Raw genomic sequence first — 26,331 nt, 5'->3', positions numbered from 1 at the left:
ACAAAAAGAATTTTGAGCTGGATTTGGCTAAAACCATAATTTTTCATGGAATAACACCTTTAACCTCTTAACGCTCCATGGTGTACAGTTACATCATGAAGGTTTGAGGTTTGTATGGAGTAGGATTGGGGTGTCGATCCCAGTCAATACCCAGCAATTTTATCATTGGTAGCCTCCTGTAGGCTCCCAGGGATGCCATTGCAGATTGCCTATGAAGCCATGCCTCTGTAATACTATGATATAACTTTAGACTGCAGGAGCAATCAAACAATCGCAAGTTAAAATCCTCTATGGGAATTTAAAAAATGTAAAAATTAGTAAAAAATAAAATTTAATAAAAGTAAAAAAAAAATCCTATATTGATAATAAAAAAATCTAAATAAAAAAAACAAAAACATATTTAGTATTGCTGAATCCGTAAATGTCCTATGTATCAAAGGAATGCATTATTTATGTCACACAGTGACCGTCATCAGAAAAAAAAATACTCAGGGTCAGAATTCTGCTTTCTTGGACACCTTGTCTTCAAGAAAATATTTAATAAAAAGCTATCACAAAGTCTTACGTACTACAAAACGGTACCAATAGAAACTACAAGACAGCCTATAAAAAAACAGCCCAACCACTATGTTGATGGAAAAATAAAAAAGATATAGATGGCAGCAAAACAGAATTTTATGTTTTTCAAAAGATATATTTAATTTAAACTATATAAATTTTGTTTCTTTGCAATCATACTCACCCATAGAATATATCATGTCCTTTTTGCTGCAGTGCAAACACAGTAGAAACTAAACCCCCCAAAGATGGCGGAATTGCATCTTTTTGCCATTTCACTTCACTTAAAATTTTTGTATGGTACATTATATAGTACCACTGAAAAATACAACTCATCCTGCAAAAAAATACAACTACATCCATGGATAAATAAAAGTCATGATTTTTTTGAAAGTAGGAAGGAAAAAGTGAAAATGTAAAAAAAAAAAAAAAGGCTACGGTACATTCTTTTGAGGTAAACCGAGGTATACAGCCATGTGATAATTAGACTGGAAGGTTTTCTTAGTCAGGCTCCATATGGAATATTGTTTACCATTCAGTACACCTATATATGAAAAAGACATAGCTAAACTGGAGCAGTTACAGTAGTAGGCTACCAAAGTAATTAAGGTAATGAGTATTTTTCCTCCAGTATTGGAGTGAGGGTGCGGGCAGACGAGCGCATAAACGGCGCGTTTTTGCGACCAAACGTATATACGTGACCATCTGAGGCAATGGTTTCGAATGTATTCGTTCACATGGGCGATTTTACGGCGCGTAAAAACGGCAATTCGAAAAAAAACGGAACATATGCGACCGAAATACGCGCCAACGCATATTCGATCGCCGAAAAGACCGTTTGCAAAGTAGGAACAAACGAAAATACGCTTTCTAGCTCTGGTCGTGATCGGTGAAAAACGATCGCTCGGGCGATTATACGTTGCGCTCGTGCGAACGTAAATACGCCTACGCTCGTCTGCCCGCACCCTCAGGAAGGAATTTTCTTTCCCTATTATGAGGTAGTTGACAACTAGTTCACTGCAGGACGATTGGTTGAAATTAGAATTACCCTTTTTTTCAAAGGAAAAGGTAAAAAAAACATTCAAAATTAGTTTCTTTAGTATAACATTAGGATGACTTGAATGTCTTAGTGCAGTCACCTCTGTGTGCTCTATATGCCTAAATAAAAAAAATATTCCCACTGTTTTTTTTACATTTAATTAAAAATTAACTTATGTTGTGTAAACATTTTTTCTCGTCAGTTGCATTGGAGGACAAAGCTTTGGGCCATGGGTTGAGCTACTGCCACTGGGAAGCGGACACTAAGTAAGACAAGTGCTACCTCCTCCTACCAGCTCTTGAAAGCACCATGCTACCAGTTTTAATTTAGTGTCTGTAGGAGGCAGACTTCTTCTTTCAATGGTCTTCTGTTGTCCTGAGTCTGGGACTACTGGGCTTGCACTAGACTCTCCCGGTTTACCGAACCAAAGAGGGCAAACCGACTGGATTTAACCTCTCCGTTTACAGCTTGACCCTTAAAAGGCAAGGAGGTATGGTCAACGTTAGTTTGTCCCTGACCCGCCAGCCATAGTGACCTTCAGATCGAAGCACTCCCTCCCTTCTCAAAGGCAGGCGAGCACTGAGGAGTACACTAATGGAGTTCGTATCATCTCTTCCCATCCTTGCCCTCCTTTTTTCCTCCTCTGGTGCCCCAGCAGGACCACCACTTAGTGCTTGCTCCAGGGAATAAGATAGGGGGATGGACTGCTGCTAGCTGCTTGTGCGAGGAGAATGTAATGGCCCCTCAACTCTTATACAGTTCTCCAAGCAGGGCTGGGCAAAGCTCCTCTCCCCTGCGCCAGTACCGCTTCTTCTCTGGCCACCGCTCCATCTCTGTGACCGCGATGCTGGCGTAGGAGATAAGTCCCAGGGACAGTGTGGCTCCCCATCTTTCCCCCTGTGAACCACTTCACCGTATGTCCGGCAGTGCCACCGCTCAGACTGCAGGAGGTGCCTCTCTAGTGGGGTGTTTCAGGGCTGTTGAGCAGCTTTCAGCCGCGACTTCTGCCCACTTACTTCCTCCAAGTTTAAAATTTAGGCCCCTGTGGTGGCCTACTATGGGGCACTTCCAGTGGGGAGGGGGTCGTTCCCCTCATGGACCACTAGAGTTTTTCCTTGCTGGAGGTGATTTCTCGTTTTTTCTCCAATTTTCTTCTTGGCAGCAGGATCCTCTCTTCTCATTGGCTCCTGACTTCATTTGCTACACAACCTGCCCTCAGGTCCTGTTTGTTCCCTCTCTGCATAAGCACATTGCTCTCTACTGCAGCTGGGAGCTGTGGTGGACCTGTCAAATTAGCCGACATTTTCCCAGCAGAACAACCAAATCCTGGGCTGCAGATGCTGCCACTATGCGGTCATTAACTTCCCTTCCTTCTGGCAGCTTGCATCTTTCTGGCGCTAGACTCAATGCGATTATTTCTAAGGGAAAGAGTTTACATCTTCCACAGCATAAAGCCAGCCATGCAAGATCTGTACAGAAGAAATGTTTCACGCATGGCTTCTCCAGTAGGTCATTCTCTCCCGGTGGGACAAATCAGCAAATGTTCTCGTTTGGAAGATCTGACTACCTCAGCAGCTTCAACATGATCTTTTCTAATCCTAAAGATTCAACCACAAACTTCCAATCTATGTGTCCAGATATTAGGAACCTGAGTCTCAAACAGTGAATGCTGTCGTAATTCCTTGGGCTGAATTCTAGTTCCCGCACATTTTCCCTCCCTTTTCTCTCATACCTCGACTTCTCAAGAAGGTCAAGATGGAGGACATGCCAGTGATTCTCATCGCGCCAGTCTGGCCCAGTCACACATGGTACATGGACCTAGCCGACCTGCTTGTTGACACTCTGTAACCCCTATCTCCTCGAGAAGATCTTCTCCTTAAGGGACAGTCTTCCACCCAAGTTTATCCACACTCCGTTTAATGGCAAAGTTGTTGAAACCATGGTCCTGAGAGCCCATGGTTTTGCTGAACCCGTCATTCAAACCAAGATGAAGAGCTAGGTAGTCCTTCTCTTCCCAAGTCAAGCATTGTGTCTGGAAGACGTTCTTCCTCTGGTGCGAACATGACTTCCATCATGTGATTTTTTTCTCTATCTCAACTTCTTTCTAACTGTTGTTAATCTGTTTTTATCCTACTTGCTGTTCCTACTGCTTGCATACAAACTGGCTAGCTTGGTGCCTTCAGGAGGGTTATTGTTAGTAGGAGGGGCTAACACTTTTTTTTTGTTTCGTGTTCCTCTCCTAGTGGCAGTACCTATACACACAGTCCTAGGTTGTGTCCCCCAATGAATGAAACAAATAGATTTTACAGTAAATACAAAAATCTTATTATGGCCAGATGATCGCATGGTATATTACAGAGGGAGCTGTTACTTCTCAAGGTGAATACGGTACTTTATGGAGGCATCATATAAAGGCACATGGGGTTATAATGGGTCCACGATATGGTACTTGTGTAAAAGAAATGGTGAGGTTTAAGCGTACAGTGTGTTCTTTCCCTATAGGACAAAGAAAACACGCTCAGGAGGGCTCCGAATGGAATCTGATGCTACAGAGGATGCTGACAGAGAGAAAAAACTGTTTCAACTTCACTTATGTGAGGTACAAATAAACTTTAAATATATAATTTTCGATAGGAAATTCACATAAAAGCTTTAGAAATTTGCAAGGTACCTTTTCTTTACATGTTTTTCCTTTATGCATTCTTCACAAGTACCTACTCAAATTAGGAGAGCTTCAAGTTAAACAAGGTCCAGACTTTTTGGAGTGCCTCATCAAAGCCTTTCATGCGCAACGCCAGTATGTATTGGTGTATTTTTATTTTTAAAACTTATAGAATTTTCATGTAATTGTATCTTTTCACACATTATTTTTATTATATTATTATGTTTGTATTATTGTTTCATAGGGAAACAGACTCAATGATTAAGAAATTTACAGTTCACTTTGGATAGAACATGAATGATAACTACATTAAAGGGAACTTGTCATCAGCTGCAGCTTTTCAGAGAAAACATATTTTAAAAAGCAGCTGTGAATGCAGTGAAGAGTCATCGGGGCGGTTCACTGGCCAGTCGGCTAAACTTACAGGCCTCTCCTTATTGGTGTATAGAAAGAGACCTGTCAATCTAGCTGGGCAGGGAGAAGCTGGGAAGAATACACCCTGATGACTCTATCTCTGGATTTCATGTTGTCTTTGGTTTGAGGAGTTCCCTTTACATCAAAATGTTTTCTTCTAGTTAATGGGTTGTCTCCTTTTAAAAGAAACTATTTTCAACAGAGCGTATCTACAAACAGTGTCTGTCTGTGTGGAGGACCCAGCATATTCGTGCATCAGTTGGATTGTCCATCCATATTGGAGCGGAGAAATGTTGCACTTCTATGGTGGTGTGGCAGAGAACTGAAGACTTGCTGCTGGGCTTCCCCTTAGAACACGGCTTATTTCTGGGGTTCCCAGCAGCAGGATCCGCTAGAATCAGCTAATTGTCAGTAGACCCTTCGAATAAAGAGATTTTCCAAAGTGGATAACTCCCTTTAATGGAGGAGATTAAGAGCAATGTGTATAGTTATAGATATTTCATTGACATCATACATTCAGGTTGGGGATATTACGACTAACATTTTAACCACTATGAGCTGTAGTATATTTCTGGTATGATTTACACCCCATTTACATAAAACTAATGTGAGCGGTGTATATTAAAAAAAAAAGTTGCAACATTTTTATGCTAGTAGAGTTTAGCAGAATGTTGCAACGTTTTTATACCACTTTTACAATAATAAATTCACTTGATAAAGAACTAAAGGACATATCTCATATCCGATGAATCATGTCACCTGTGCAGACAAGCTTCCAAGGTCATCCTTCAGCGTTCCCTTTAAAATAGCAGTGCCACCTACGAATTGTGTGCCCACTTGGTGGATCTTCACCAAACTTTGTTTGAAAATGACGATGGACGCTAATAACAGACAGATTGACATGAAAATCAAGGACACATCGCTCTCCTGTCTGCATCGGAAGGCATTTTGTCTCATGTTCCCCCACTGACTGCAGCAGAATAAAGCTTTTTGCGCCTCGTTTAGCAAAACTGCCTTAACAGTAAGACTGTTCTTCTTGCCCATAGCAACCAATCACAGCACAGCTTTCATTTTACCTCAGCAGCTTGACAAATGAAAGCTGCACTGTGATTGGTTGCTCGGGGCAACAAGGACAGTCTTACTGTTAGACAGTTTTGCTAAATGAAAATTTTTCTGTTTCTATCAATATCAAATTTACGAGTCTTATTACCAGTGAGTTATGTGGGTTTAAAATCAGATAGATCATTTGTAATAACCCTGTATGTGTATCTAAAGAACTGAATTGTGTCCTGTTCTTACTAAATATGCAATTGAAGTACAACATATATTCACTTCTGTGTATATCTCTATTTTATACTACATGCTTTGCACTAATAATGCTATAAAGGTAACTTCTAATAATTATGGTTTAGTTTTTTTCAGGATGGATTAAATGCTACTCAAAGTCTTCTTCCTTTCATTGAGAAGCTGTCCTCATCCCTGCATATTGTGAGCACCATTTCCTATATCATACCTGAGCTTCATACATATATAATGCACTGCAATAATTTCTTTCATATGCTTATTAGATTCATCAGACTCAGGAAGATGGCCTTAAACAACTTTCAGAAGTTCAGGATAATCTGCAAAAACAGTTACAGATAGAAAATAAAGAGGTGAGAAAGAGGGCTCAAAGGTGAAATAATAGGGAATTTGAGGAGGTACACTTATTTTCAAAAAAGCCAAGCACCTAGAAGGAGTTGTTGGAGTAAAATGAAACTTTCTATATGTGATTGTAACGTTGGTATAAGGATGTGATTACAATATCAGAGCAAAAGTACAATTTGTTGTGGAAAACTGAACACAATTTCTGTATGGTATTCGGCGGCATATCGCTCCACATTTGCTGTAACTGAGGATCCAGGTTGTGCAAACTGGTAGGCTGTCAATGTTGGCATCTCAAAAGCTCCCATACATGTTTTATTGGTGATAAATCTGGTGACCAGGCGGCCACGGAAGTTTGACAATGTTGTGGAGACACTGATGTGACCCCCTTGCTGTGTGCGGCTGAGCATTATCCTGCTGGAAAATGCCTCTTGGAAGCCGCCATGAGAGGAACACATTTGGCCGCAGGATGTCATGGACATATTGCTGAGCTGCCATTGTCCCTCATATCACTACTAGGGGTGACCAACTGTTATATGCAATGGCCCCTCATACCATCACACCAGCATTGGGGGCAGTGTGCCGCTTCACAGCAAAGTCAAAATTGACGCATTCAAACCTACGTCTCCAGACAGAAACAGAGCCGCTTTCAATACCCAAACTAAACCTGAATTCATCACTGAAGACAACCCGGTTCCACTCGGTTGCAGTCCAGTTTTATAATTCACAACACCACTGCAAACAGAGGCGATGAAGTACACATAATGGGCGCTTTGAAACCAAATGTCCTTCAGCCCAGCACCTGGAAATGTTTCCGACAGACAAAGGGGCTTGTAACGATGGTGCTACCTGTCTTTCTGGGCAACTAAGCACCGGGCCCACACGAACGTGGCCCAAAAAACATAGGTTAAGGGAAACTGACCCTGTGCTGCAGGGAAGATGACTTGGCCCTACCTACAAGCAGAATGATTGCCTCTATATAGGTGGCCCCACGCTGGAACCTCGGCCCTGCTCTCCCTGTAAGGGTGATACTCGCAACCAGGCGGAATTGACACATTAAATGCACAAACTCACTTACCACACAACCCCACACACTAAAGCAAATGGTAAAGCTGAATATAAAAGCGAGGGATTAGTTTGTACATCGGCCAATGAACTTAAGCTGCAAGGCCGCAACAAGGCTCCTTGTAAGTTGCAATCCCTTCTCTAGCAAGACACAAAACAGGCAGCACAGGACACCAAACACACAGCAAGCTGCAAGCTGACCAGACACTACTCACACAGCAAGCAGCAAGCTGACCAGACATTACTCACACAGCAAGCTGCAAGCTGACCAGACAGTACTCACACAGCAGACAAGACTGAGGAAATACCTGTTTCCTCATTGCAGAGGGGCTGGGGTATATATCTACACCCAGACCCAGGGGATTGGCTTACCTAAACAACCACACCCAGCCAGCTCAATTAACCCTCACCTTTGCAGGTTTGCTCCTGGAACCCTGTATAACAACAAACTCCAGCAGCACAACCTAACACTCAAAATGGCAGACTCCAAAATGATTGGAGCTGCTTATGCTTGTCAGACGATTAGACCATCTACTAGTGGTCTGTCTAGGGCACCCTGAGCCCGATCGCCTTGTGTGTGCCCTCACACATCCACTGGTCCAAACACCTTCTAACAGTCTGGTCAGAATAGCCCAGGTAGCGAGCAATTCGCCTAAACAACTATCCAGCTTCTCCCATTTCAATAATGTGCCTCCTCTCAAACTCTATTAACTGATATCAAATGTCAGAAAAGAAGGATTGAGCAGATGAATTTCAACAAGCTTGGCCCTTTTTTTCTCAAGGGAGATAAGTCACCACCGGAAGGGTCTGGCAGCGGCTTATTTTCCTCTGCCTATTGAAAATGCATGCATACTATGCTGAACTAAGAGTGTCCAGGTATGGGGTGGGGGGTTGGAAGGAATATTTGTTGGCCTAACAATCTTTTGGCTGACAGGTACCATATCTATTGTGTATGGTCAGTCTTAGTATTTACTTGGCCTTGAAGCAAAAGTGTGACCAGCTGATAGGGGAATTTTATAATGCAATGCTTTGCTGTATGTGATTGTACCTTCTTTGCCTCAGGAATCACCAAACAGGAAGGATGCTGGATATAGTTTACACCAACATCAAGGGGACAAGCAGCATGGAACAGAGAAATCTGGATTTCTGTATAAAAAGAGTGAAGGGTGTGAAACATTCTTCATTAATATTCCTTAGCTATATGAACTCATTCTGCGTCTGTCACATTATGCAGCTCTATCACTGCTCATGAGAGCTATATTAATTTTCCATCCTATCATTCTAATTACTGTGACTAAGATGTTTCCACACACTGCAGTTTTTGCACATTTTTCTAAACTGCACTATGTAATCCGGGTTTATTTCTAATGTATCTCCACAAGGAATATATGTTTCCATTTTCTTCTCTAAGAACAGTATGTCTCTGTCACTTGATTTCTTTTCAGCCACTACTTGATATTATTTTTCTTCTGTTTCATAAAATAAATTAATGCAAATAAATGTTTACGCTTACCCTAAACTTTGTGTTTGTTCTAAAGTTCTACCTCTTCTTTTACATATAAACTAGAACTTTAACCATATGCTAAATGTTGTACGATTGATAATCTCTAGAGATGAGCGAGCGTACTCGGAAAAGCACTACTCGCTCGAGTAATTTGCTTTATCCGAGTATCGCTGTGCTCGTCCCTGAAGATTCGGGTGCCGGCACGGAGCAGGGAGCTGCAGGGGAGAGCGGGGAGGAACGGAGGTAAGATCTTTCTCTCCCTCTCTCCCGCCCGCTCTCCCCTGCTCCCCGCTGCGACTCACCTGTCAGCCGCAGCGGCACCTGAATCTTCAGGGACGAGCACAGCGATACTCGGATAAAGCAAATTACTTGAGCGAGTAGTGCTTTTCCGAGTACGCTCGCTCATCTCTAATAATCTCCCATTCACCCATGGTGTTAATGTACAGTGCTTTTCAAGCCCCAGGTGTGTTATATTAAAAACAGCATGTGTTTTCTCATTACATAGAACATAGCAAATAGAATTCGCTTGCCTTAGAATAACAGAACTTTGCCAGTCAAAATTCATAATCTGAATTTGCCCAGAATTTACAGATGCCTTTTTCCAGGACCTTACAATCTCATGAAAGAAAACCCAATCTACGATTTTCATATTTAAAGATTTCCAATTCAAAAATAAAGAGGATAAATGTTCAGTGGGGATCGAAAGTTCCTTAGTTCTAGCAAATAATGGGGGTTCCAGTGGAAGCCCCCCCCCCTCCTTAAAGTCTTAATGACATGTCAGAAGCTTTCACTTTAATGCAAATGTTTCATTAGAGAGTGACATGTTATTTAAATCTGGTTTTTAATATATGCACAATTTTTATGTGACTATTCACATAGAATCTTGAAATATTCCAGTTTTCCGTATTTCACTTGTCAGCTTTGCTGTGTACACTGGGAGAGTCTCAGCAGAGGATGGGGGGATTTAACCAGAACTTTAATGCACAGCTGGAGGCCTAGATGAACTAGGTTAGCAACATTATACACAAGCTAAGGTTCTGTATGCATCTCTCCTGTCACTCTTTCTTCTCTGAGGAGAATCTGTACTCCGTCACTTCCAGAAGACTAATAATGTATGACATTTCTCTGTCTCTTGACTGTCATATATTTCAGCTGACATTAAGCACACACATTCTGCTGTAGTACATGTATAAAATGTGCCTTTTAATATGTGCGCCCCTGGGGAAGCTTTTAAAAATAAAAAATAAATAGCTACAACATTTTTAAAAAGAACAAACACTTTTTTCTGTCTTACAAACTAAATTCTTAGGAAAATAACTTTAAATACGTGACAGATTCCCTTTAAACCCTGAGTGGATTACAGAGAGACCATCTATTCACATTTTAACAGTTTTCTAACTTTCATTAAAAAACAGCTCAATATGCCATGTATTATATTAATTAATAACATTAATTTGTCCAACTTTTATATAGTATCCGAAAAGTATGGCAGAAAAGGAAATGTGGAGTGAAATATGGATATATGACAATATCGCACAGTACGGTAAGTGGAAACTGTTTGCTCCAAATAAGTGTGTTGCTGCTGCATGAATAATTGCATTTCTGTGTACCACTTAGAGTATGCCGCAGGCATATACAGAACTGTATGACATATAACATTGGCACTAAAACATTTATCAGAAAAATATGTGAAAGAAAACATCTACTTGCCAGTCTTCATGATTTTCTGCAGGCTCTAGAAAACAAACTTGCATCACTTGAAAGTGTATGGTTTGTCTCAGGCCTCTTTCGCATATTGTAGAACATCCATAATATGAATCGGCAGTATGGAGAAATAATATGGATCTGTGATAGTTCTATGGGAATCATGGTAAAAGCAAGCAAAATGTCTCACAGAACATGCACAAAAATCTGTAGACATAAAGACAGCTGTTGAAGAATTCATTCCCACTTAGTGGATTTACTGTGGATTTTCAACAGCGGAAAAAACTGCAGCAAATCCACGTAAAATCCAAGTTGATGCGGATTTTGGTTTGCCTTCGCTTCAGTTGAAGGGTTGAAATCCACAGTGGATCTGTATCAAAAACTGCACTACACTGTGCAGACTTTAATGTGGATTTGTTGTAGGTTTCTTCACTATAGAAAATCTCCAGCAAATTTACCACATAGGAACATACTGTAAGAATAAAGCTGCCAAATTAGATTAGAAGTTATAAGCAGAGAGTATAATTGCCCTTTTAAAACGGGACGATTATCATTCAAAATTGTTCAGATTCCTGCGCTCCCGCAGGTATTTGAACGACAGTCGTCCTGTGTAAATGCATGTAGAGACTAAACAACAGGACAAAAGTTGTTCAGTTGTTTATTTTCTGCATGCAGAAACCTGAATGGCAAGCAGCTCAGAACTGAATGACTGCTGTTTACACTCAACAACTGCCTGTTTACAGTGATTGGAGGCAGGCGGCGGGGGGATGCTCCCTAGCTACTCCGCCTCCATTCCAGCAGCGCTGTGAGCGATGCCAGGGATACTCGCTTGTGTGTAACAGCACAGGAGAGAGTATTACTGGGACGAGAGTCGGGCCTCGTTTGCCTGACATCTTATGTCGTATAAAAGGACTTAAAGACTGGGTTTCCATGACAGTATCTGCATACATTTCAAACCCTATCTACCTGAAGCATTATTGGCGGACATTGGCTCCCGTGGGTGGACAGAGTTTCAAACACATGATTGCCAGTGTTGAAAAACAACCTTTAGGAAATTTTAATTGCCTGTGTTCTGTAAATAAAATGTAGGAAACATACAATATTCAGTCTCAGAAACCGTGTAGTGTTATTCCACAAAAGTTTTTTTTTGTTTGTTTGTGAACCTGAAGGCTGCAGTGAAGCAAAGTCTGTACAGACGTATTAATACCCACAAAACACAGAAGAATAACATGGTGATATTACCATAACCTAAAAGTATTATAAATCAAGGGAAAACACAAGAAACTGCATTGAGATTTGGAGTGATTTTCATAATATCATTGTGTCCAGAAAGTTGATTCCGTTTGAACAGCACATGTCTTGTCTACTAACAGTGCTTGGAACATATGGTTAGACATGCATCTCTGAAACATTTGCAGACAGCTGTACGTGTAAATATATATGGCAAAGTTTATGGATTATGTTGAATTTCTAACAGCTGTGTTTAAAGTTCAAAGATATTTAATCAAAGTGTTTTCATGTGGAGTAGCTTATGATTCATAACAAAAGGAACAGGATGCAATGTATTCACAGGCTGCCTTCTCCTTCATAGCAATACTTGCGGAAGCAGAAATTAATGGGCATGTCTGTCCCTGACTAGTGTTTAAAAGTTCCCTGCAAGAGAAACCAAAAATACATGGTGTTATAGCAAGCTTTCGAACCTCTCAGGGTTCTTTCTCAGGCTTAATGGAACAGAAAGCTCCCCCAGCAGAACATTTACTGCACAGAATCAGGTACATAATATCGAATGGTGAACATGTGAATGTCCTGGGGATCTTAGTGTTGTTCCTGCCATTGCTCCTTCTGCTATTTGTACCTACCTAGGGTCAGTACAGGCGGCCTATGTTCGGGGTGAGAGGTCCTCCTTGTCAGGACGATCACCCCACTTTAGGCAGCGGTATTTTTTCCCCTTTGCCTGTTAGGGCTAGATTCATAATTGCTTCCCCTTGTTTATGTTTGGTGGTGGTTTTAGTGTTTTACGGGGGTCTTTCTGAAGTTTAGTTGTCCCATGTGAACACGGTCTTGCCTTTGTGCCGGGTGTGGTGTGTTAACATTCAGCACGGATGTAACAAAATAATCGAAACCTGTTTTTTTTACCTGTGGGTTATTTTGAGTTTAGAGTAATTATGGATCCCTTTTTGTTATTGGCTAATCATCATGAAGCTCTTTCACTGGAGGAGGCTGATATTAAACAGAAGACGGTTTGGTTGGTTCCCTGTAAGGAGCCTAAATTAGATTCGCTTGATCATTATTCTGGCAACAGGCAGCTGTTTTTAGCTGGTGCTAAAAAAGCTACTTTTGTTTTGGGTTATCTGACAAGATTAAGGATTTAATGATTCAGTATCCCATTCCTAAGACTCTTGACTTTGGTCATCGGGTGAGGGAGAGCATTTAAAGGGTGAAATCTTTCGCGACCCCTGATTCAGAGGATCTAGGCAGCTGGGCACACTAGTCAGAGAGAATAAACGCTGAGGGAAACGTTTGTCCGAGAGCCACTGCTTTTACTGTGGATGGACGGATCATTTTGTTCAGGCGTTTCCATTTCAGAGCTCTCAAATGGAGACCTAAGTGGTCAGGAGATTAAGCGGGAGATTCCTCTGGGTTCAAAAATTGCCTTGATGTCATCTTCCAGGGTGGTTCTTCCTGCTGAGATAATTCTAAATATGGGCAATTTTCCAGTGACTGTATTTCTGGATAGTGGTGCTGGGATTAATTTGATTTGCCAAGATGTGGGGAAGCAGTTGGGATTGTCCTTGAAACCTTTAGACAATTCAATTCCTGTTTAAGCCATGGAATCCGCTCCTCTTTCAAAGCTATTTAAATTTTTCTTTTCTTTATGTTCATTTGAAAATTGGAATGATCCATTCAGAAGAAATTATTTTGTTTCTTATGGAGACTCTCCCTACTCAGGTGGTGTTGGGGTTGCCCAGGTTGAGCTTACACAATCCTGTAGTTGACTGGGAGAGGGCAGATATTGTTAAAGGGGTTGTCCCGAGGCAGCAAGTGGGTCTGTACACTTCTGCATGGCCATAATAATGCACTTTGTAATGTACATTGTGCATTAATTATGAGCCATGCAGAAGTTATAAAAAGTTTTATACTTACCTGTTCCGTTGCTGGCGTCCTCGTCTCCATGGTGCCGACTAATTTTCGCCCTCCGATGGCCAAATTAGCCGCGCTTGCGCAGTCCGGGTCTTCTGCAGTCTTCTATGGGGCTCCGTGTAGCTCCGTGTAGCTCCGCCCCGTCACGTGCCGATTCCAGCCAATCAGGAGGCTGGAATCGGCAGTGGACCGCACAGAAGAGCTGCGGTCCACGGAGGAAGAGGCCATCTTCAGCGGTGAGTAGAGAAGTCACCGGAGCGCGGGGATTCAGGTAAGCGCTCCGGTGAGCTTTCTTTACCTCCCTGCATCGGGGTTGTCTCGCGCCGAACGGGGGGGGGGGTTGAAAAAAAAAAAAACCCGTTTCGGCGCGGGACAACCCCTTTAAGTGAAATCCTGGCTGTAGACATAATTGTATGTCTGTTAATGTAGCTACAGTACAAGCTGAAGAATTACCAGAGTTTATCAAGGATTTTTCAGATGTATTTGCTAAATAAGGATCGGATAAACTTACACCACATAGAGTAGATGATTGCGCCATTGACCTTATTCCTAAAAGTCGCATGTATATCTTTTCTGGTCTACAGAGCCAGGCCGTTAAAGAGTATATTGTCGATAGCATAAAGAAGGGTCATACATGCCCATCTGATTCACCTTTAGCTGCTGGATTATTTTTTGTGAAGAAAAAGGATCAGGGTCTGTGACCTTGTTTTGATTTTAGGGAACTAATAAGATGACTAGGCACATTCCGTATCCGTTACTACTCATTCCCGACTTGTTTAACCAGTTAACTGGAGCCAGCTGTTATTCTCAGTTTGACTCATATTTAATTATATGCCTCACACAAATCAAAGATGGGATGAGTGGAAAAAGGCTTTCAATACTCTCAAAGGGCACTTTGAGAATCTAGTGATGCCTTTTGGCTTGACCAATGCTCATGCAGTGTTTCAGACCTTTATTACTGAGGTGCTTCAAAGGTCTATTGACTGTTTTTGTGTTGGTATATCTGAACGATATCCTTATTTATTCCCTCTATTATGTCTCTCATGTATAGCATGTCCAATAGGTGTTGCAGGTGCTTCATGATCATGATTTGTTGGCTAAATGAGAAAAGTATATATTTGTTATTCAGGAAGTCACATTTCTTGGTCATGTCATAACTCCTTTGGGTTTCAAGATGGATCGAGATAAAATCTGGGTTGTCTTAGATTGGGTACAGAAAATCTTAAGGTATTTCCAAGGTTTTTAGGGGTTGCTAATTATTAATGAAAATTTATACCGTCATTTTCAGAGATTGTTAAACCTTTGACTGACATAACCAAGAAGGGTGCTTTTCCATCAAAATTATCCTCTCAAGTGTTGAAAGCTCTTAGTACCTTGAAAAAATGTTTTTCTACTGCTCCTATTCTTATACAGCCAGATTGTGGTAAGCCATTTGTTGTGGAGGTGTATGCTTCTGAGGAGGGAGTGGGAGCAGATTTGTGTCCAGGTACCAGCGCGTTGATGAATCTTCATCCTTGTTCTTTCTTTTCGCCGAACATAACTCATTGGCCGAACATAACTATGACATTGGGGACAGAAAGCTTTTGGATATTAAATGGGCCATTGAGGAATGGCGCCTCCTCTTAGATGGAGCACAACATAAGAAGACAGTTTCTACAGATCCCAGAAATCTGGAGTATTTGTAGTCTGCCCATGACAGGCCTGGGGTTCGGTATTCTTTTCTCACTTGGATTTTTTTTGTCACATATCGTTCTGGTAGCAAGAATGTCAGAGTTGATTGTCTTTCTAGGAGTTTTGTTCTGGTTGTTTTACATGAACCTCCTGTGCCCATTCTGTCTGAGGAGGTAGTTGTGTCATCTGTGACTCTGGATCTGGAGGAGCAGATTTGTAGGACTTGGAGTCTGGCTCCTTCAAGTCCTCCAGATGGAAAGCTCTTTGGTCCGCTGCACTTAAGATTTCAGTTATCTGATAGGACAGGACATCTGGGGATTATCAATACCAGGATACTGATAAGGAGAACTTACTGGTGGCCTTCTAGGTGATGTGATTCTTTTCAGATCAAATAAACATATCAAGATGGTCGCGCAGGACCTTGTGAAACGAAAATTAACATATCTTGTAATAACACAAAATAGGTGAACTCCTACCATATTTCATTTTTAACTTTTATGGTGTCTAATACCTTCGGATGAGATAGGTAGTATTTGGTTCAACAATAAGATTAAATCCTATCTTCAGCCATAGAAGAAAAGAAAAAAGAGAGAAGACCTCAATAAAAGAGAGGAATTAGTGAAATTTTAAACTTAGAATATAGACAGTCAAAAGATGCAATAAATTTATTAGTGTCTCCTGCTGGATGATAAATTTACTGTGACTTTAGACACTTTTGTCTGACTTTCCACCACCTATTGTTTAGCTTAGGTTATTCCATTATTTTCCGTCCAAGTTTTAGTGGTCTAGGCGTTTGTTGTCACATAACTTTCCACTAACTATGCCCCCTTTCGCCCTTTCAGCTTCATTGCACTCACATGCAGTTGATTTTGTAATGGATTTTGGTGTAGATCTATTGCAAATTTCACTCTTTCGATTGAATTCAAATTAGTGAAGAGCACAGCAAATCAGCTGGGTATGAATGCACCCTAAAACATAAAATGCATGTGGTGTGGAGAATGTGCACCAGTTTTTTTTTTTGCATAAATTGAGACAAAATCCTGGCACATTAAGTTTACAGCTGATTCACATCAGCATTTGGTATTTCTGTTTTCCTGTTCTGTTTCGAGAGCAAGAAAGGGGAATCCCCTGGCCGAACGGCTCCATCTTCTGACGGAACCCCATTGACCATAATTTGTACGATTTCTGGTTAGCAGTCCGGCATTTTGTTGGTATTTACAGGATGAAATAGTTCAGGATGCTTTGCTATTTTGATCTGTTTTCTAGCGGAAATCAGCGACATAGGTTCCGAACAGAGCCTCTGATACTAATGTAAACAAGCCTTTAATAAATCTTACTGTTTTTGATTGCATCATAAAGTATAATTTTTCTATTATATTTTGATAAAAGCAACAAAAAATCTTACTGTTTAACATCATAATTATAAATATGGAAAATGATAGAATAATAGCTTTACAATATATTTTTCATCCGCATAACATCTGTGGTGAAATCTGTATTCAAAGGTGTATTATTCCCTTGAAAAAAGGTCCACGTAGTCTATATGCTGCAGATTTCTTCTATGCGTGGACTCAAAATAGGGATGTAAGGAGAGCAATAAATTTCACTCCCCCCCCCCCTTTTGGTCATTAGGTTTGCAATGCTAAAGTCAGCTGGCTAGTCAATTGGAACCTGATTAGCCACTCCCAGCTGTTTCCTAGTCGTACCTTAAACTTTCACTATAATATCAGTGTAAGCTTGCATGCCACGCGGGTGGCTGCCACGCGAATATCAGCTGTATTAAAGTATGAGCTGAGAAAGTATGATACAGTTCCATCATGGCAGTTCGACAGGGTAGGCGACAGGTAGGCCACAAACTCTGCCTTAATGCTTTACACTTAAAAGCTAATGCTAATGTTGTTGCTTAGGTGATTTTAACATCCCCACTAATGACCCCAACTCCCCATCTTCCTCTCAGCTTCTTTCACTCACCTCCTCCCTTGGTCTCTCTCAACTCACAGCCTCTCCCACTCACAGGGATGGCAATACTCTGGATCTGGTCTGCCTCCGGCTCTGCTCTGCTGCCAACTTCACTAACTCCCCTCTCCCGCTCTCGGATCATAACCTCCTCTCTTTCTCTGTCACGCTCCCTAACATCTCTCCAGACCCATCTACCTACAGTACCTACAGGAACCTTAAGGCCATTCACACCCAGAACTTTGCTGAATCCCCACAGTCCTCTCTGTCCCCCATCTCTCTCCTCACCTGCCCCAACCTGACTGCCGCTCACTACAACACCGCTCTCAAACATGCCCTGGATGAAGCGGCGCCCCCCAGGACCCGAGCCATCCGATGTAGACCACGGCAACCTGGCTCACACCTCAAACGCGCTTCATCCGGCGGTGCTCTAGAAGTGCTGAATGGCTGTGGAGGAAATGGCAAACATCCGCAGACTTCCTCCACTACAAATTCATGCTCAAAACCTACAACCTTGCCCTCCACCATGCCAAACAAGTCTATTTCACCTCTCTAGTCTCCTCACTATCACACAACCCTAAACGGCTCTTTGATACTTTTCACTCCCTTCTCAGCCCTAAACCACAGCCCCCGGTGACGGATCTCAGTGCCGAAGAGCTGGCTGCTTACTTTAAAAAGAAAATTGATGACAATATAACAATATAACTTCCCAACCCCAGACTAGCCCTGACCCTAGTCTTGTCAGCACTGCATCTAGCTCCTGCTCACTGTCTGTACTCAGACCAGCGACAGAGGAAGAAGTCTCCAAATTGCTCTTCTCTGCTCGCCCCACCACCTGCGCTAGCGACCCCTCCCCTCACACCTCCTCCGTTTCTTCTCCCCAGTGGTCATCTCCCATCTCACCACTATATTCAACCTCTCTCTGACCTCTGGCATCTTTCCCTCTTCTTTCAAACACGCCATCATATCCCCACTGCTAATGAAGCCGACTCTGGACGCGACTGATGCTGCCAACTACCGACCCATCTCAAACCTCCCCTTCATCTCCAAACTACTAGAACGGCTGGTTTACTCCCGCCTTGTAAGCTACCTATCAGAGCACTCTCTCCTAGACCCCCTACAGTCTGGCTTTCGACCTCAACACTCGACAGAAACTGCCCTTACAAGGGTATCCAATGACCAACAGCCAAATCGAGGGGCGATTACTCCCTACTGATCCTCCTCGACCTCTCTGCAACATTTGACACTGTTGACCACAAACTCCTCCTCAGTATGCTACGCTCCATTGGCCTAAAGGATACTGCCCTCTCCTGGTTGTCTTCCTACCTATCTGACCGCTCTTTCAGTGTCTCCTTTGCTGGCTCTACCTCCCCTCCTCTTCCCCTTGCTGTTGGGGTCCCCCAGGGCTCTGTCCTCGACCCCCTTCTTTTCTCTATCTACACAGCCCCTATTGGACAAACCATCAGGAGATTTGGCCTCCAATACCACCTGTATGCTGATGACACCCAGCTATACACCTCTTCCTGTGACATCTCTGCACCTTTACTCCAAAACATCACTAACTGTCTGTCCGCTGTCTCTAACACCATATCCTCTCTCTTCCTAAAACTAAACCTCTCTAAAACTGACCTGCTGGTATTTCCACCCTCCACTAACCGACCTCCTCCTGACATCTCCATCTCAGTGTGTGGTGCCACCATAACTCCTAGACAACATGCCCGCTGCCTTGGAGTCATATTTGATTCTGATTTCTCTTTTACCCCCTACATCCAATCTCTGGCCCGAACATGTCAGCTGCACCTCAAGAACATCGCAAGAATCCGCTCTTTTCTCACTGTGGACACGCTAAAAACGCTTACTGTTTCCCTCATCCACTCCGGGCTCGATTATTGCAACTCGTTGCTGATCGTCCCCCCCTGCACCAGACTCTACCCTCTCCAATCCATCCTGAATGCGGCAGCCAGGCTCATCTTCCTGTCCAGCCGCTACTCGGACGCCTCTGCCCTGTGCCGGTCACTGCACTGACTGCCCGTTAAATACAGAATTCAATTTAAACTCGCCACCTTCATCCACAAAGCCCTCCACAGTGCAACGCCCCCCTATATCGCCTCCCTCATCTCAATCCATCAACCAGCCCGGGCTCTCCGCTCTGCCAACGAAACCAGATTGAGCGCCCCTTTAATTCGAACTTCTCATTCCCGCCTCCAAGACTTCTCCAGAGCAGCACCAAAGGCTACCTGAGCAATCCAGGACTCGCAGAACTTCAGGCGTGCTCTAAAAATGCACCTCTTCAGGGAGGCATACCGAATTCCCTAAACAAACCCCTCTGTACTCTGCCTGATAACATGCTCCCTGACCTACTGACTGCAATCCCTGCTAGCCATCATAAACCGCTCCTGCAGTCATACTGTTTCTGCCGTCACACGGCTAAATGTCTGACCATTGTCTATGTGTATATCACCCCTCACTCTCCACCTCGCCATACCGTGCACATCTCCAGCCCCTTTACCTTCTGTATCACCCCATTACTTGTAGTATGTAAGCTCGTTGGAGCAGGACCCTCACCCCTATTGTTTCCATCAATTGATTACTTTGTAACCGTGGTTCTGTAATGTTTGTACTTTTGTCTTTCTGTATCCCCTGTCTATGTAAGCGCTGCGGAATATGTTGGCGCTATACAAATAAAGTTTATTATTATTATTATGTGGAAATAAAAGTGACGTTACTTCCGAATGACCCTCGTATTGTTAAATCCACATTGAAAGGTGCTAATCTACGTCAGGATCTACAGCATCAGCATGTGCAAATCCATGGCAGAAAAATGCAGCTTCTGCCATGGATTGTGAGGTAGATCCATTTGTAAACAAGGACTAAGGCCTGCTTCACACGGGCGTAAGCATATATAGGTGCACATTTGTACTGCGTATTTGTGCGATAGGCATTGCGTTTTTGTACGTGTGTGTATTTTTCTGTCTTTTTTGTGCATGCAAAAACGCAGGGGACAAACATGTAAGCATATCCCATTGATTTCAATAGGCAATTAAGTTTAATTAGTTTAATATATGTTATTTTCATGTGCTATATGCAAAAATAGGACATGCTGCGTTTTTTTGCTTAATCAAAATGCGCACGCAAAAATTTCAAATGTGACCGAACCCATTGAAAACAATAGTTCTATTCACTGTGTTTTGTATGTTTAATGCACAGTGCAAATGCTTTTGTGTAAATAAGCCTTTAGTGTTCCTACAGCTGAAATGGGAGTCATACAGAGGTTCCATATAAATTAGTATTGGTGCTGTATTACATCTTTGCACAACACAACAATTTTATGTCAGTAGGTTCAACAGGTTAAGGCCAGCTTCACACAGGAGTCAAAATCGCATGAGATTTGTGCGTTGCGAGATGCACAAATCTCGCACAATTATGAATCCCATAGCAACGCTATGCGGGAAAAAAAATCGCAGCATGTACTATCTTCTTGTGTGCTCTCGCATCACAACGCCCATTGCTCTCAATACTGCCGCCGGCCCCATTGTAAGCAATGGGAGGATTCCACAATTCTCTGCTGTGACTGTGACAGTGGCAACGGAGGATTCCCTTCAGCCCTGAAGTGATGCGAGGCCATTTTGCCATGAAAACGCCTTGCATCCTTGGGGATTTCACATGGTTGGTGAGCACGATATGGAGGCAGGATTCATGGCCCCATATCACGCTCGCCCATGTGAAGTTAGCCTAAGTCTAAATCTACTGTAACATTGATAATAACAGATAATCAAGTCAGTTATGGCTAAAACATAAGCCACAAAGCCAGTACAACACAGAGCTGTTAGCTCTCCTTCACTTGAGTGTATGTGCAAGTTTGGTATCACCGCGTCCGTAAAAGTCCAAACTATTAAAATATATAATAATTTATTCTTTACGGTGAATGTCATAGAAAAAAAAACATAATGCATTTTTGTTGGCACCCTAGCTCTTTAAATTGAAGAAAAAGTGATCAAAAAGTCTTATGTGTCCCAACATGGTGCCAATAAAAACTACAAGATGCCTTGCAAAAAATTACATGCTCTCACACAGCCACATCATTTTTTTTCTTCAAGGAGTTAAAGCAGTAAATAGCATAGCTTTAGTTAGAATGCGAGATCTCGTTATAACTTGCAAGATCCTTTGTTCTGTGATTGTCTGGAGCTGCAGGCCAGAAGTTTCTGGCCAACTTCCTGACAGGAGACAGCGAAGATACAGGTTGGTATGTAACCTTTTAAAAAAATTTTTAATGGGTCCCAATTAGTTAAAAAGGTTTATTCAGCGAGGGTGAGGCTAGTGAGTTTTAAAATAAAAAGGGTCAGGTGATAGCGTGTCTGCAGGGTTCTGTTGTCGCCAGTAAGTGGGGGAAAGGTGCCAAACATTGTCTGTCTTTATTCTCTGAATGGAGAAAACAGAGGTCCTGTGATAGTGTGTTGATAGAAGTGATCCATCTGATGGCGCCTGGAAGGAAGCAGTGGAAAATAAGATTTCTACATATTTACCTGACACGTTAATAGCCTGTCCTTCTAGTTGGAGCTGAGCTGCAATACAAGCCATAGCCACATGTATAGACACATCTATGTGCCTATTGAACCCCAGAGCTCCCATCTAAGAATTGGCCAGAAAACGTCTTTAATCGTTATCTAAATGTATTTATTTTTACTTGTATATTTGAAAAACGAATTAGTTTGGATTTCCACCTACTAAATTTACATTATATTTTTGATTTACATGCAGTTTTGCTTTCAGTGTACTGTTCTTCTTCTTACTTGCAGATTAATCGACCTCCAGCTAAAATCAAATTGCTGACATGTCAGGTGCGGCCACATGTTGAGGACAAAAAAAGCTTCTTCTTAATCACACGTGAGTATTGAAACTCAAATCATTCATATTAGCATGTACAGACATGCGTGACAGTGTGCACTGAATGTGGCTTTCAACCCACCCTTAACAATGAAATCTATAATTATGAAATAGGAAGGAACAGTGATTGTGTTCAGTTGCTGTTGAGTTTTGGTCTTGTTGTTTTTGTTACTAGTCCTATCACAGTATAGAAATGTATGATCTCTTCTGCAAGCATGCACTCTTGCCATTCCGTGCCATGTTTTTGTGGGTTATAAGACACAGTGGACTATAGGACCTATAAAAGTTTAATCTACAGTTAATAAGAGAAACAAATTGACATACTTATAAGATTTTATCTAGTTGTCCAATTTAAGGCTCCCACCCACTAGCATTTTTTTCTCCACTGCACTGCGAGAGTAAGTGAAAACTCTCGCAGAGCAGTGCGAGAAATCGCAGCGATATCGCTGCGACATCGCTGCGACAGTCTTTTCAATGGGGCCAGCGGCAGCAGCGCTAGCCCCATTGAAAAGATATGGAGAATGCAGCGGACTTCTGCCACAGCTGTTGCAGGAGTTTCCTTCATCCCCGCGGGGACCGCAGGGATGAAGGAACCCTCTGTCACAGCTGTGACAGCTGTGGCAGAAGTCAGCGGCATGCTATCTCATTGCTTTCAATGGGATCGGCACTGCTGCCGATCCCATTGAAAGCAGTGGTTTCTGACTAGCCCTGCAGAATGATTATCGGAGAAGGGCTTGAAATATAAGCCTTTCCCCGATAATCATAAAAAAGTGGTTAAAAAAATTACTCACCTCTCCTGCTGTCAGCCGCATCCTCCGGCTGGCTCCCCGGCACTGCTACTGAGCTCTTTCAGCAGACGGGGATTTAAAAATCCCCGCCTCCTGAAAGGGCTGTGCAGATTGGTTGAGGGCTCAGCCAATAGCAGCTACTGCTTAGCTATTGGCTGAGCGCTCAGCCAATGGCAGATAGCTCTTAGCTATTCATTCATTCAAGCCCTTCTCCAATAATCATTCTGCAGGGCTTGTCAGAAACCACTGCTTTCAATGGGATCGGCAGCAGTGCCGATCCCATTGAAAGCAATGGGATAGCATGCCGCTGACTTCTGCCACAGCTGTCACAGCTGTCACAGCTGTGGCAGAAGTCAGCGGCATTCTCCTTATCTTTTCAATGGGGCTAGCGCTGCTGCCGCTGGCCCCATTGAAAAGACTGGCGATGTCGCAGCGATATCCCAGTGATTTTGGGATATCTGCCTGCGTTTTTCTCGCACTGCGATGCGAGACTTTAACTTTAGAATCGCATCGCAGTGGAGAAAAAAACGCCAGTGGGTGGGAGCCCTTAGTGGTGTGCAGTGCTGGCCTCTCCACTCATTATAAGAAAAAAATCTATCACTACACTGACAGTCCGCCCGTATTCTGTTTTTGTAGAAAGCAGCATGCCTACACCACAACAGCTCAGTGAATAAATAATGTATTAGAACTAAGCTAATTGGTTATGGTACCACATTTATGTAATCTTGTTGGTGCATCGATGTGCTGGCAACAGCAACTAGGAACATCAGAGGGGAGGAGACAGAGCCAGGATGAAGATGATGTGTGACCCCACTGGTTGTATATAGCTAAAGCTTGGCGTGAAGTGGGGTTAATGTCACTAGCTCTGGTGGTTTAGGATAAAGTCTTCTTCCTTGTTGGTCTATGATAGAAGAGCAGGTTCATATTTTATTCCCTAGTAGTCTATGGTAGAAGATGGGCTTCATATTTTTTCCTGGTGGACCAGAGCACAATATTAGGTTGATGTCTGGTGGTTGCAGAGTTTTCCTCAGGTACCACTGGTGGAAATGTATGGGACTATGCTTCCCTAGTGTCGCCATGGCTAAATGCTGATGAACTGGAGAATGACAATTCCGCTTTGGCTATTATTTGCGTTGTGCCCTAATGAGCACAACCTCAGCAGGTGAGGAGTATACATCTCATACTTCATTGTGATTTATAAACACTACACTTTGGTCAGCGCCACTGTTTCTCCTTTTTTGTTCCCTTTCATGTCTCTGGAAAGTGGTGGTTTACTGACCTGTCTTTGCTCCAGCAATGTGACGAACTGTGTCTTCTCAGTGCTGCATGGGAAGAGAAGCTGAACATGGTGTGTGCTTTGCATTCAGCTTTCCTTCCTGTCCTGATCATACAGATCAATGCAGTGCAGAGAAAAATGTGCCCATTTTCTTCAGTTGTATAACGCTTTATGAACTTTTTGTCCTATTATTTAAATTTTTAAAAACCCAGTTTGTGGAGTCTAGCGCCTTTGAACTTCCATGACTGAAGACTACAAGATTGTTTTTCTCCTACACAGTGCTGCCTTCAAAGGCTCATGGTATATTACAGTGGTTGTAATAAAATGTGTAAAAAGTCTTATGCTGTCCCCACATTAGTCCTGTTTTTCTAGGAGCTGCAAAACCGGAATGGCCCAATACTCAGTCAGTATTCACACAGTGCGGTTTGTGTTTCACCAGCAGAGCTTGAATAGAGCACATATTATAAGATAGGCTGGAAATAAGGGTGGAGATGACCATTTCATAATCTGCGCTCCATTCAAGTTTTGTTGGTGAGCGCAAACTGCATTATGTGAGTATGGAAGACATGCACAAACACACTAATCTTGTATGTTCAATGCTTTCCTGGATGGAAAGCACTATGGAACATTTATTAATTGAAGAAGAACAATTATTCCAGTAAAATTTGATTATTCTGCAGTTTGATAGAATGTATTTGATGGTCTGGCTTTTGACTCCCTCAGAGACTACATACTGGTGAATCCATGGGTGGTCTATGACGTCTCTGGTTTCCAGAACCTGATGTTGCAATGTTAGATTTAGAGCTTGTGTGTTGGCATATCAGCGCTACACTTCAATGTAAGTACTGACACAAGCCTTCAACAGTAGATGAGAGATGCCATGGACCCTCCCCTGAGTTCTTGGGAGAGTTCAGAGTTGTTGTGAGAAGCAATGAAATGTGTCCAATGGATTACAATTTCCAGGAATCCTGCTCCCCTACGCCATGAGTATTATTATGGTCACATTATTATGGTTTATAGAAAGACTTGTCAGCTAATAATAAACAGATTCATTTCAGTAAAAGAAGTTCCAAAACTTTATAGTATCCATTGATTGCTTGTGTATTCACAGGGTTCTTGTACAGTGCTGCTAATGTGCATGTATAAACTAATAGACCTAATGACATTTTATTGCTTTAACCCCTTAATGACATGGCCAATTATGGTCTTAAGGACACTATGATTTTGTGGAGATTTTCATCTCCACTTTTCAGAAACATAGCTTTTTATCCATATGCCCATATGAGGGCTTGTTTTTTTACATGGTGAACTGTAGTTTTTATTGGTACCAATTTTTGGGTACATACAATGCATTGTATAACTTTAATTAATTTCTTTTGAAAGGCAGAGAAAAAAACATCAATCCTGCCAGTGTTTGTTTTTTTTACACAGAGTTATTCATACAGCATAAATAACTAGTTTTTTTGTGCGGGTTGGTAGGATTATGACAATACCAAAATTATATATATTTTTAGGTTTCTCTACTTTTGCACAATGAAAACCCTTTTTTGGAAATTATTTTCTTTTTTACATCGCTGCATTCAAAGTCCCATAACTTTTTATTTTGACATTGATTGAGCCCTGTGAGTACTTGTTTTTTGCGGGATGAGCTGCAGTTTTTATTGGTACTATATTGGTATACATAAGGCTTTCTTACCACTTTTATTGCTTTTTTGGGAAGCGAAATGAACAAAATAAGTACCAGTGAATATGGTGAACAATATGTATACGGCACCACGGGCACTGAAATAGGAGCAAATATCAAAATATATTTAAGTACATATGCACACAAACTATTAGTACAGAGATATACCGTAAATTGCATAAAAATAAACTACATTGAAATGCATATGTATGTAACCCAATTTTGATCAAGGTAAGCAATTATAGGACATAAAGATCCAAAATACTGATTTCAGTATAAAGAAAAGCTCTGCATCAAAATTGTTTAAAAAATAAGAGATACTTAATGCTCATGTTATGGCC

At 42.0% G+C, this 26,331-nt stretch overlaps 1 protein-coding gene across 1 annotated transcript in view; it reads left to right on the top strand.

Moving 5' to 3' along the window:
* Window positions 1-26,331, top strand: part of LOC136572048 (arf-GAP with SH3 domain, ANK repeat and PH domain-containing protein 3-like) — a 79,092-nt gene that overhangs the window by 5,175 nt on the left and 47,586 nt on the right. Inside the window, exons 6-12 of the mRNA XM_066572668.1 lie at window positions 4,100-4,196; window positions 4,309-4,394; window positions 6,086-6,161; window positions 6,242-6,328; window positions 8,445-8,548; window positions 10,360-10,429; window positions 22,155-22,242. Coding sequence (XP_066428765.1) covers window positions 4,100-4,196; window positions 4,309-4,394; window positions 6,086-6,161; window positions 6,242-6,328; window positions 8,445-8,548; window positions 10,360-10,429; window positions 22,155-22,242 — 608 coding nt within the window. The remainder of the gene's footprint in view (window positions 1-4,099; window positions 4,197-4,308; window positions 4,395-6,085; window positions 6,162-6,241; window positions 6,329-8,444; window positions 8,549-10,359; window positions 10,430-22,154; window positions 22,243-26,331) is intronic.

The sequence above is a fragment of the Eleutherodactylus coqui genome, chromosome 1, assembly GCF_035609145.1.
Source record: "Eleutherodactylus coqui strain aEleCoq1 chromosome 1, aEleCoq1.hap1, whole genome shotgun sequence".
Classification (NCBI taxonomy): domain Eukaryota; kingdom Metazoa; phylum Chordata; class Amphibia; order Anura; family Eleutherodactylidae; genus Eleutherodactylus; species Eleutherodactylus coqui.
The sequence above is the reverse complement of the archived record's forward strand: the minus strand, read 5'-3'. Positions and strand labels throughout refer to the sequence as shown.